Consider the following 12,338-nt stretch of genomic DNA (forward strand, 5'->3'; position numbering starts at 1 on the left):
CTAACCTTACCTTTTATTGCCTCAGGTGCCCAGATCATTGATCTGATGATGCTCGTGATTGATGTGACCAAGGGAATGCAGACACAGTCCGCAGAGTGCCTTGTGATTGGCCAGATCGCCTGCCAGAAGCTGGTTGTGGTGCTGAACAAAATAGACCTGTTAGCAGAAGGGAAGAGGCAGGCAGCGATTGACAAAATGACCAAGAAAATGCAGAAGACTCTTGAGAACACCAAGTAGGTTTGCTAATGAAGTTTATGTGCAAGGTGGCTTCTCATTTAACAGTCTGGGCAGGCAGGTCAGCCTCACGTCCTGGTGAGGGGACTCTGCCTAGTCACACAACTGCTGCTGTACTGAGCTGACTCAAACCTAACACGCTGTTAAGATTGCAGAAAGCACTGGAACATAATAAGAAATGGGGTGCCCCACTTGTGGGAGAAGCACAGGTGGAGGCTGGTCTCTGGTGAGCAGTCTGCATCCTGCTTACCCATGGTCACTCCTGAGACCATGGGACTATAAGCCACCTGGTTGCTTGGGGGACACAGAACTTACTGATTCGGATGTGGCCAAGAAAATGAGTTAATGACCTTGTTGAGCACACAGGGCTGGCGTGCCTTATTGTTCCATGGCTCTCTTTCCTTCTCTGGCTATCTCTTTTGGTCAGTTCTGAGGGGCTGTCACTGGGAGACAGCGGTGCCTCCTCTCTGCTATGCTGCTGAGACAATATCCTCTCCCCGCGCCTCTCCTTCTCCAGCCTGTGGAGGGCAAGCAAGTAGAGAGTGTTTTTGTTTCCCTGTCATAAAGATTGATATGCCTTCCCATTTATGATTTTTTTCCAATCCAACACCTGCAGCTCTCTCTCAGAATGCTCAAGTTGGTTAAATTAAAGCTTCAGCCCTGTGAATGGGCCATATATGTCATAAAAGATTTCCTTGCACTGCCTTTTGTTAGCAAAATTCATCAATCTGATAAAATCGACACATTTAGATAAGTGTTGCATAAGAATTCAGGCTTCGTTATTCCTAACGGAAGTGGATATGAGACTGTAAAAAGGAAGATAAAAAATTATATCTTCTTTTTAGTGAGTTATTTGATCTCCCTGCCATTTTATTTACTTGTCAGAAAGGGGAGAGCACATTTTTTGGAGACTTGCATAAACCCTAACAACATCAGTTCACTTGCTTCATGGTTGGGGCCTTCAGGAGTCCGAGGGCACTTGTGAAATACTTGCAGCTCTGGCCAATCACAGGGATGGGAGAGTCTCGCTTGCTTTTAAACCTTCCTTCCTGTTTGTAGTGTTTTGGCTGGAGGTCAAATTATGAACTTTACCATATTACCAGTGGAAATTGACACCAGAGGGATGTCTGAGCCCTTCCTCTCCCCCCATACCCAGAGGCCAGGCAGCAGAGGGCAGGGTTGTTGCTTATGGGTGGAGTCCTGGGGTGCCAAGCCCAGGCTGAGTTTTTGAGAACTCTTCTGCGTCATTTGCAGTGTCATTTCCCTCCCTTTGCTGTCCTTGTTAACTAGATGTGAGAAGATGTCGATTGCAGGAAGGAAAATGTGGAACAGTGGACCCCAGCATGGTCAAAACCTGCACAATGCTTAGGACAAAACTTGTTTTTCTCTACTTGAACTTTTACTTTTGATAGAAGACTTTGAAAATACAGAAAGGTAGTTGAAGGGAAGGACTATCTAAAGTTTCTTGTTTTTCTTAAAATAGCAGCTGCTGACAGTTGGGCTTGTGCTTTCCTATCTCTTAAGATGTATAGCACTGTTCCCACACACCGTGTTCTGAAGAGATGGAGTATCTGTGTAGCCCAGGCTGAACGCAGGCTCTAAATCCTCCTGCCGTAGCCTCCACAGTGCTGGGAGCACAGGGGTGTGGCACTTTCTCTCTTCCAGGTTCTTTTGTTTTCTTGTTGTTGTTTTGGTTTTTAAATTGTGGTAAAATGTACAAAACTATCATTTAACCATTTGTAAGTGAATAATTCAGTGTCATCAGATGCATTTAGCAAGTGTATGTCCACCAGGCCTTTCAGCTAGTCCCAGGCAGTAACTCTCCTGGTCTCCTCATGCTGTTCTCCCAATGCAGTTTCTTCTCTGCTCTCTGTCTCTGCTATGCCTGGCCTGGAGGCATGGATGGGTTTCATAGAGCGCTTAAGATCTGTATGTTACAGCTGAACCAGACGAGGTTTGTGTCATGTGATTATCAACCCCCCCCCCCCCACACACACACACTGATGGGCCTGTGGCTGGCTACTCTCAGCTGTTGGAACAATGAATGCTATGAACTCTGGCTTCAGTCTCTCTGGAGCTTTGGACCCAGGTATCTAGGAGTAGGGACTGGCTTGTACAGTAGTCCCTATCTGTCCTTTCTGAGGCACCACCGAGCTCCCTCCATAGCAGCTGCCGCATTCACATTCCAGCAGCTGTCCATGACGGCCTCTCAACACTTGCTGTTTTCCTTGAGATGGGGTCTCCCTGTGTACCCCAGGCCGACCTGCAACTACAGCAAACCGCTTGCCATTCACTCAAGTGCTGAGATTACAGGTTCAAACCACCACATCTGGCTGTTTCTGTTTCTTCTTCTTTGCTGTTAGGGGCCACCTTACTGCAGTTAGAGTTTGCATTTCATTGTAGCTCGAGGAGAGTGTGTTGTTTAGTCACCTTTATATTTTCATTGAGAAATAGATGATCATATTCTTTGCCAAGCTTTAAGATGAGTTGTTTTTTCCGTTGTTGAATTGTAGGTCTGTGCATTAATCTCTTATCTGAGATATGATTTGAAAGTATTTTCTTCCATCTTGTAGGCTTTTTACTTTCTTTAATATACAGAAGTTTGGAATCCTGGTGAAATCTCATTTGCCTTTTGTTGCTGCTATTGCCTGTGGTTATGGAGTTAAAGCTGTGAGACTGCTGTCAAATCCTGTGTCATGAATGTGCTCCCTAGTGTTTGGTTTTGTTGTTGTTGTTGTTGTTGTTTGTTTTTTTCCTAGATGCAGTTTTCTAGCTTATGTCTGGGTTGTTAGTCCTTTTGGCTATCTTTTGCAATGGTGTGTGGTAAGAATTCAGCTTCCTTCTTTTACGTGTAGCTTTCCCTTTTTTCCCAGCACCATTTATTGAAAGAATATTCTTTCCTTTATCTTGCTAAAAAAAATTAGCCTGCCATCTAGACTTAGTTCTTGGCTTTCTGTTGTGCTAGTCACTTTTCTGTTGCTGTAATAAAACGCCAGGACCAAGGTAGCTTACAGAAGGAAGGGTTTGTTTCTGCTTACTGTCCCAGAGGGATAAGAAGACTCCACCATGGTAGGGGGCATGGTGACAGAAGCCGAAAGTTGCACAAGCAGGAAGCAGCCAGAGAATATAAATTGGAAATAGCATAAGGCATTTATTCTCAGAGTCCACCCCAGTGATCTGCTTCCTCCAGCAAGGCTGCACCAAACTGCCCCACCAAGTAGGGACCAACTATCAAAAATATCTGAGCCTGTGGGGACACTCGCATTCAGATTACTACAGCTCTAGCCCGTTGATCTGTATCCCTGTGCATATGGGAGTTCCTCAACATGTTGACAGCTAGCTTTGCCGTCAGTTTCAGAGTCAGGAAGCAGAGTTCTGATAGCTCAGGCCCTTTTTGAAATTGTTTTGGCTGGTTAGAACTCTGCAATTCTGTATGAATTTGATGATCTGCTTTTCCCTGTCTCTGAAAAGGCTGCTAGGGTTCTGATAGGAATCTGAAGGCAACTTTCTTTCTTTTTAAAGATTTGTTTATTGTGTATACAATGTTTAATTTGCATGTACACCTGCTGGCCAGAGGAAGGCATCAGATCACATTATAGATGGTTGTGAGCCACCATGCAGTTGCTTGGAATTGAACTCAGGACCGCTGGAAGAGCAGTCAGTGCTCTTAACCTCTGAGCTGTCTCTCCAGCCTCCCTGAAGGTAACTTTGATATCAGGGTTGCATATCAGGTATCCTGCATATCATAGTTATAAAATAGTTTTATGGTTGGAGGGTCACCACAACATGAGGAGCTGTATTAAAGGGTTGCAGTATTATGAAGGCTGAGAACCACTTGTGCAGATCTTTCATTTCTTTCTTTAGTGTTTCATAGCTCTCATTGTTCAGGTCATTCCTGTAGCTGGATTTATCCCTGCTTAATTCTGTAGAGGTTTTTGCAAATGCATCACTTTTAGTTTTACTTTGGGTTTGCTAATCTCTAAAATATGGAAACAGCTACTTTCTATGTGTCAATGCTATGTGAATTCAACTCCTTTAAAATATGATTGTAATCATGGCATATTTTAAATTTCAGTTTCTGTGTTTATTAATGTTTTACATAGCAGCTTCTCAAGGAGCTACCACGCTGTTCCCACCCTGTCTACTGGGCTTAGTTTCCCTTTTCTGTACATAGAGGAGCTGAACTGAGCACCGCTGCACAACATTAAACCTTGCATCTACAGTTACTCCTTCATGGTAGTGTCTCAGCTGTGAGAGCATGGAAGCAAAGGCCATGAACAAAAGGGTCTACCATTGTACATGGGCGTCTGCAGCCAAGTTGGACTGTGAGTGTAAGATATGTTTGAAAGTTTAGGATGGAGATGTAACTCACTCTTGCTTTGGTATGCAGGTGACTACTGGTGAGACAACACTTTCCTAATGAATTAAGCAGTTGGACTTTTATGTGACTTGAGCATGTGCGTTTGTCCCTTTGCTCTTGGAGTTTTGACCTTTCTTTGGTTTTCAGGAGTGCTGATATTAGTGAGGGTGCTGCTGCTAACCCCTTACCCATTACACTTGCTAGGAACAAGGCTGCAGCAGTTGTTTCTTTCCATTTTAGTTTCTTTTGTTTTGACATCTCAAGTTTCTAATTTTCATGTAGTCAGACTCTTTGATTGTTTTTCTTTGTGATTTCTTTATCTCTGAAAGCATTTAAAATTACTCTTGCATAAACATTTATCAATGTTAACAGAAATCAGAATAGAAGATAAAAATGTACTCGCAATCTCCCCAGTGCAGCAAATTAAAATGCTTCCTCGGAGGATCCCTGTCAGTCTTTTCCACATGGACATAATTTGAGGTGGTTGTTATCACCACATTGACACTGTTCAGTGTTCTGGGCTTTTCTGTTTATTTTTCTACTAAGTGTTATCATCTGACAGCACCCTCGATGCATCTTTCTTCCAGACTCTGGTTCGTTCTTTTAAAATACTTAGTATTTCTCTCTTTCTGTTATAGCCACTTAGAGGCTTGCATTCCCCAGGCTCCCCTGATCTTGAAACCCTTCCTAGAACTGGACTTAATAGCAGTCTCCAGGGATTCATTTATGCCTCTTTGGACTCTCTGGGCCTGCAGCATGCTGGTGCTTTGGCTAATTGCCACATGCTCTTGGGAAATACTTCCTCCCTGAGGTGCTGTTTCTTTGTGAATTGGGAGCTGGTGAGTTCAGCCTCATAGCCTTTCTATGGGAAGCACTTGGCAGCCTGCACATAGCAGGTCCTTAGCAGGGAAAACTGTAATGGGGAATCTTGGCACTGTGCCAGGGATTCCCCAACACAGATCATTAAGTTAGCTAGATCATACAGTTACCCCAGAGGTCAGTTTTGCAACTTGCTTGACTGCTAAGAAAACAAGACTTGATGGCCATTTTCAAGTCTGTTATACCAAACTTGACTTCCATTCTTTTTTCTTAGATTTCTTGTACATTGTTTATAAATTCATATATATGGTGTGTGTATGTGTGTCGTTGTTGTTGTTGTTGTTTGGGACTGTTTCTGTGCTGGTGAAGGTCAGTCTGGACCCACAGTCAGTGTGTCTGGGCCGGTGAACACTATGATATCTGTGGGTAGGCTGGAGGAGACGGAAGTGGGTTAGCAGATGCTCTTGAATGCTCGTGGGTGTCAGCCATGACTACATGACAGGGCTGAGGGCTGCCATCAGGTTAGAGCCCTTGTTCTGCAACCTCACAGCAGCCTAGGGATTCCCGAACAATCCTTCTCTTTGTGGCCACGAGCCAGGCTGGCTCATGTGCAGAAGCCTAAAAGCAGCACAACTGTCTTAGCCAGGTGAAAATGATTAGGCACCTAGTAGTGTTTATTGCCCAGAAGGTCTGTATAAAAACCACTGAGTGTCTAGACACTTTATGGTATGTGCGCGCGCGCGCACGCACACACACACACACACACACACACACACACACACACACCTGTAACACCAGTCCCTAGATTTGAGCCTGGAAGCAGAGCCAGAGTAGGTGTGCTGGGTTCCAGTTCCAGAGCTCTGTCACCTGGAACAGAGTTTCCTTCCATCCTGTTTCCTGTGTAAAGGATGCTGGACTCTGGATTCTAAAGGCCTGATGGTATACTAGGCTTCTGCCAGCCCTGGGCAGTCCCTGGCTTCTCTGATCTCAAGACTCGAGCCCTGCTCCTGGGCCTTGGGATATTCTTGCTTCTCTTCTCTTCTCTTCTCTTCTCTTCTCTTCTCTTCTCTTCTCTTCTCTTCTCTGTCTCTCTCTCTCTCTCTCTGTCTCTCTCTCTCTCTCTCCCCCCCCCCTGTTTTTTCGAGACAGGGTTTCTCTTTGTATCTCTGGCTGTCCTGAACTCTCTTTGTAGAACAGGCTGGCCTTGAACTCACAGAGATCTGCCTGCCTCTGCCTCTCCTGTGCTGGGACTAAAGGCGTGCGCCACCATGCCTGGCCTGCCTTGGGATTCTTTGGTGAGCATGTGCCTAGTACTGGATACAGAGCAGGGCTGGGGTGTTTACACTACCTCCCTTTCCTTTATTTGTTAGTTAGAGAGAGGCCTGTAGGAGAGAGAGCCAGAGGAGGTGGGGGACCACTTGAGGGTATAAAGGACAGATGTAGGACTAGGCTTTGGTGATGTGACAAGAAATAGGAGTCAGAAGAAAGCATCCATTTCTGTTTAGTGTCACACAGAGGTAGAAACCTTGGCAAGGGTTCTAGCCTCTTGGTTGCCCTTGGCTCCAGGATCCTTGGATTTAGTTATGTGTCATTCGTAGAACTTGACACAAATGGGGCTTCAGCAGACCCCCACTTAAGAAGGAAGGAGACAGTTGTAAGAACCAGGCATGAGCCACGTGAATAGCAGAAACAGGGCTCTTTGGAAATGGCTGGGTAGAAGGTTATTTAAGCCAGAAGAGTTTTCTGTAAAGAGAAGCAAAATCTGGCGCTGAAGGAAGGCCTGCAGAGGTCCTGAGAAGAGGTCAGCAGGTGAAGGTTGGGTGAGGGACAGACATGGCCAAAGGGACTCTAAAAGGCTCCTTATGATGGGCAGTGCGATCTGCTGGTGCTGAGCTCTTTCCAGGGCTCTTCCCTTCAGTGACCTCTTCTTGGGCCCCTACCAGAGAGTGGGGTAATGGCAATGGCCAAGGGTCTTGAGGAAGGAAAAGACATGTGACTTTTAATGAGTGACTCACACTGCACTGTAGGCAAACTGAGTCCGGGATGTGGCACAACTGGTAAAGTTGTTGGAGAAAGTTAACCTGAGTTGTCTCTAACCATGTTTCAGGGAAGTGTCTCAGCTTAGCCCTGCCGTGTCTTTACAGCACCCCAAGTTTAACCAGGCGTCGTGCCTTCAGCAGGTAACAGTATCCAGCTAGACACTAATAGCTTTGTTTTGTTTTTCTTGTGTTTATTTTTGTAGCTTCAGTAGTAGAAGTTTTTTGTCCCTAGAGACTGAGCTGCCATTAGTTAATTTTAAAAATTCCCTTAGAGCAGAAAATAATTTTTAAAATGATACGTTCATACACAAAGCATAATATTTTCACTGAAAATACTTGTATTCATGATCACTTAATAGAATCAGTGTCTAAGTGACAGAAGAGTGGCCACATTCATAGCACTCCACCTTCTCTTCCTCCTCTTTGCTGGCATCTGTCTGGCCTTTAGGGTATCTTGGCTATGTAAGCCCATCTGTACTTGGAATTTGGGGCATCTCCTCTTCAAGATCTGATTTTGCAACATGCATGTTTCCTGCTTTGTGAGTAATTTCAGTTTTCCACAAATGGTCAGTCCCATTGTCTTGGGTTCCTTGGATGTGTGGGTAGGGTATAGGGGAGAGGACAGGTCTTCCTGGTGTACCTAGTACCGAGAACTGTGCTGTTAGGGGCTTTCCATTCCCACCTCTGTCATAGCCCACAATGTGGATGTCACCCCTCCCCACCACTTGGACAGAAGAAACTCTTAAAGCTGGACTGGCTTCGGTAGCTTGTTCTAGGTCACACGGCTAGTGAGTGAAGGGAAGTGATTCAAAGCCAGCTCTGGGTAAAGCAGCTAATCTATGTTGTGTGGCCAGATTAAGAGGAGTAACAAAGCCTGTTCCTGTAGTGTGTTCGGTCCTCAATCCAATATAACCCTTATGTGGTGATTGTTGGGAACTTGGTTAATCCTTTTATTTTGGATTTCTGGTTGTATCATGAGAATAGTCTCATGTTATCATATATTAAGATAGATAAATAATTTTAAAGATACAAACTATATATATAGTTAAAATAGCAAGTAACTATTTTATAGGAATCATTAATAAAGTTTTAAGTTAGAATTTAAAAAATTAGTTACGTGGTAGGCATAATTATAGTATCCAGTATTCTGGCCTTTTTCTTTCATTTTCAAATTACCACAGGGACACTTGCACACCCATGTTCATGCAGCACTATTTACAGTTGCCTGCATTATGCAATCAGCCAAGTAGCTGACAACAGAGGAGTAGATAAAGCAGGTGTGGCCTATATATACTCAGTTGAGTTCTGTTCGGCCATAATGAAATTATATCATTTGCAGGGAAATGGATGCAACCAGAGATCATCAAATTTAGTCAGATCCAAAGATATATGGCACGTATTTTCTCTCATATGTGCATCCTAGATATCATTTAGATACATAAAACCATATATAGATATATGAGACATGAAAATAGAAATGAAACCATCTGGGAGAAAGAGTAGCAATAACAGAAAAAGAAGAGTGGCTGGTAAATATGCCCGATTACATGGCGTGCATGAATGCACATGGCTTAGGAGACCTAGCACTGTGTGTCTTAGCCTTTCTTGTCAACTTGACACAACCTAGAGTCATCTGAGAGGAGAAGCCCGAGTTGAGGAATTGTCTAGATTAAGTTGGTAGGTGAGCATCCCTGTGGCGAATTGTCTTCTTTTTAAATGATGTAGGATTGTGCTTGTGAATAAAAGACATTAGATTTCCCTGGAATTAAAGTTGCCAGCATCTATGAGCTTCCTGATGTAGGTGTTAGGAACTGAACTCTTGGTCCTCTGTAAGAGCAGTGCTTACTCTTATTTGCTGGAGCATTCTCTCAGCCTTCCTTTTGATTATTGTAGGAGGGCCCGCGCCCACACTAGGTGGCACTATCCCTGGCTAGATGGCCCTCAACTCTGTAAGAAAGCCAGCTAAGCATGAGCCTGGGACCAGAAGTGCGCCAGCAAGTAGCATTTCTAAATGGTGTCTGCTTCGAGTTCCTGCCCTGATGTCCATCAGTGAGAGGCTGTGGTCTGGAAGTGTAAGCCAGATAAACCTTTTTTCTTCCAAGTTGCTTTTGGTTAGAGTATTTTATCACAGCAACAGAAAGGAAACTAGAACACTATGTAAAATAAATATACACCATCACAATTTTATTAGAAAACAACAACAACAACAAGCTAGGTGTGGTGATGCACGCCTGTAATCCTACTACTCAGGAGGCAGCGGCAGGTGAATCTCTGTAAGTTCGAGGCCAGCCTGGTCTACACAGTGAGTCCAGGACAGCCAGGGCTACATAGAGAAACCCTGTCTTGAAAAACCAAAAACAAAACCAAATTACAGACATAAGTTCTTAATGACCCTCAGACATAGAGGCAACCACCAGGATTATTCCCACATCCAGAATCTTGCATTTATTTCCTAGATAATGCAGAACATGCATCATGCACACAGTGTCTGGTTAGATGTCTTCATTGCAGTACCTCAATCAGCCCTTAAGTAATTGTATCAGAGATTCTACTGTATCCTAATGAGGAAACTGAGGTACGAGGGTAAATGGACAATATGCAGTCATGAGAAGGAAATTCAGAAGCTAGAAAACACTTAGAGCTCAGTGTTGTGGTCTCAGAAACCTCACTTCAGAGCCGTGTGCTCCCGATTTCATGGTTGTCCTTGTAAGGTCACCAGTTCTTCTGCTAATTGTCATCACTTGTCCTTCAAAGCCAGTTGGAACAGTGGGGCCCAGTGACACTCATATAGCCTTGGCCAAGTACAGAACCCTGAGTCCTAGCCTGCTTCTTTCTTCCTCCTTTCTCAGGGAGACCTGTACAGGCCAGCTGCCCCACATTCTCTACATAAGCTTTCCCAAACTGTCTGCCCCTTAGCATAACTGGCCTGTTTTTATTTTTGTTTTTCTTTAAAAGAACTCATATTCTTTCTTAAATGTAAAACCACTGCTAGACACAAAAAAAAGACAGAGTGGAAATTTTTGTATATCTTGCCCAACAAGCGTGTTCATGAGCTGGTATTTTCCAGTCTCCTCTTCAGAACCTGGGCCCAGGTTCTGCTGAGCAGAGTGCTCTGTAGACAGCTAGAGGCTACATGTTTCTTGCATTTCTGTGGAATGAGGACACCATCCCTAGTTCTCCCTTCCCCCCTCCCCCGCATCCCCTCCCCCAATTGAAGGATCCAGATGTGAGCTCTCAGCTGTTGGTGCCGCCTTCATGGACTCTAACCCTTTGAAACCATAAGCCTATTTAAACGCTTTCTTTTATAAGTTGCTGTCATCATGGTGTTTGTACTGAAAAGTAACCAATACACACGTGGACATGTGTTTGTGTCCTGCTTTCAGTTCTTGTGGGTATGTGTAGTGGAACTGCTTGGACATGTGGTACTTTTGTGTTCTTAACTTTTGAAAACATTTTTTCGGTTGGATATAAGATTTGTATTAATAAACTTTTTTCACTTATATTTTGTACACTTTAAATATGACATCCATATCTGAGACTAGGTCCACCCACTGTTGCTCTTACACACATGTGAGATCATTCCCTTCCAAACTGTAGGAATGCCCTCATCACTAACCATGGCTGTCACTTGTCTACTTGTAGATTTTGAGTTAATGGCTGGAGTTTGTTCAGCTTCTTAAATGTGCAGGTTAATATTTTTCATCAGATTTGGGAAGGTATAGACCATTATTTTGCCATCCATGATGCTCCCATTTCATTCTCCTTGCTTTACAAACTACCATTGTACTTCAGCTGCTCTGCCTGGGGTGCAGCTGTGCCTCTGCAGCGTTCTGCCTTCCTTTTCCTCAGGTAGAACTATCTTGGCTATGGACTCCTTCCTCTGCATGCTCAGATGCACTGCTGACCTCCTCAGGTAGAGTTTCATTTCAGTTCTTGTACTTCTCAACTCTAGAATTTTTTCCCCTTATTTTCTAACTTTTGCGTTGACTTTTAGGGTGATGTAAACAAACACCTACTCACCCCAGACAGGGAATTGATAACAGACCAAAGTTAAGGATACCACCAAAGTTCACCTTAGTAAGTTGCTGGATTTATTAGGCCTACATAACTACAAGAGCACAGACAACTTTAAGGAGGCTGTATCACTGAATGCCTGTGCCCCCATGAGTGACACTTGGTGACAGCTAGGAGCTTGGGGCATTCTATGTGACTTGCAGGCAGCTCCACAGCTTGGGACCGCTCTCCTCAGCAAGCTTAAAGCTTACTTAAGGGAAGGAAGGGCCCTGTGCATTTGACTTCAGGGACTTTCTGACACTTCCCATTGTTTCCTTCCTAAATCTTAAGGAATCTATCTAATTTTAGAACTTCCCAAGTCTTAATAAGCTTCACAGAAGAATAACTGTTTTGATTTGAAAGAAATTGCCACAGTATGTCTACTAGGGTGTGTGCCTGTCTTGTATCTGTGTTTGTGTCCATCTCTGTGGGTCTGTGTGTGTTGAGACATGGTCCTCTATGTAGCCCTAGCCATCCGGAAGCTCCCTCCCTCTATAGACTCGGCTGGCCTCAGACCTACAGAGATCTGCACCAACTGTTTCGTTTTCTCTTTCTCATTTGGTGGAAGATTGTCATCTTACCCTGTAGTTGTTTAGACTTGGTTTTTTTATTTGAGCACACTGGAAAAAAAAACTGATATAAAGTCTGCGAGGGCTTCCTAGGGCTACTTTCTATTAATCCTTTCTCTTACCTGTGGACTCTTGCTTCTTTGCAGTTGTGCTGGGTAATGTTAGTTGTCAGCTTGATGGATTGATGAGTGTGTAGGAGGCTAACATAGAACATTCTGGGTATGTCTGTGATGGTGTTTTTAGAGAGGATGAACTAAGGGGTGA

The 12,338-nt window shown here is 44.0% G+C and overlaps 1 protein-coding gene across 2 annotated transcripts in view; it reads left to right on the plus strand.

Moving 5' to 3' along the window:
- The window catches only part of EEFSEC (eukaryotic elongation factor, selenocysteine-tRNA specific), a 195,773-nt gene that overhangs the window by 80,455 nt on the left and 102,980 nt on the right, over positions 1-12,338 (plus strand). For both annotated transcript variants that reach the window (XM_084765620.1, XM_084765619.1), the window contains exon 2: positions 26-233. In XM_084765620.1, coding sequence (XP_084621746.1) covers positions 26-233 — 208 coding nt within the window. The remainder of the gene's footprint in view (positions 1-25; positions 234-12,338) is intronic.

The sequence above is a fragment of the Acomys minous genome (assembly GCF_964271855.1).
Source record: "Acomys minous genome assembly, chromosome: 17".
Lineage (NCBI taxonomy): Eukaryota > Metazoa > Chordata > Mammalia > Rodentia > Muridae > Acomys > Acomys minous.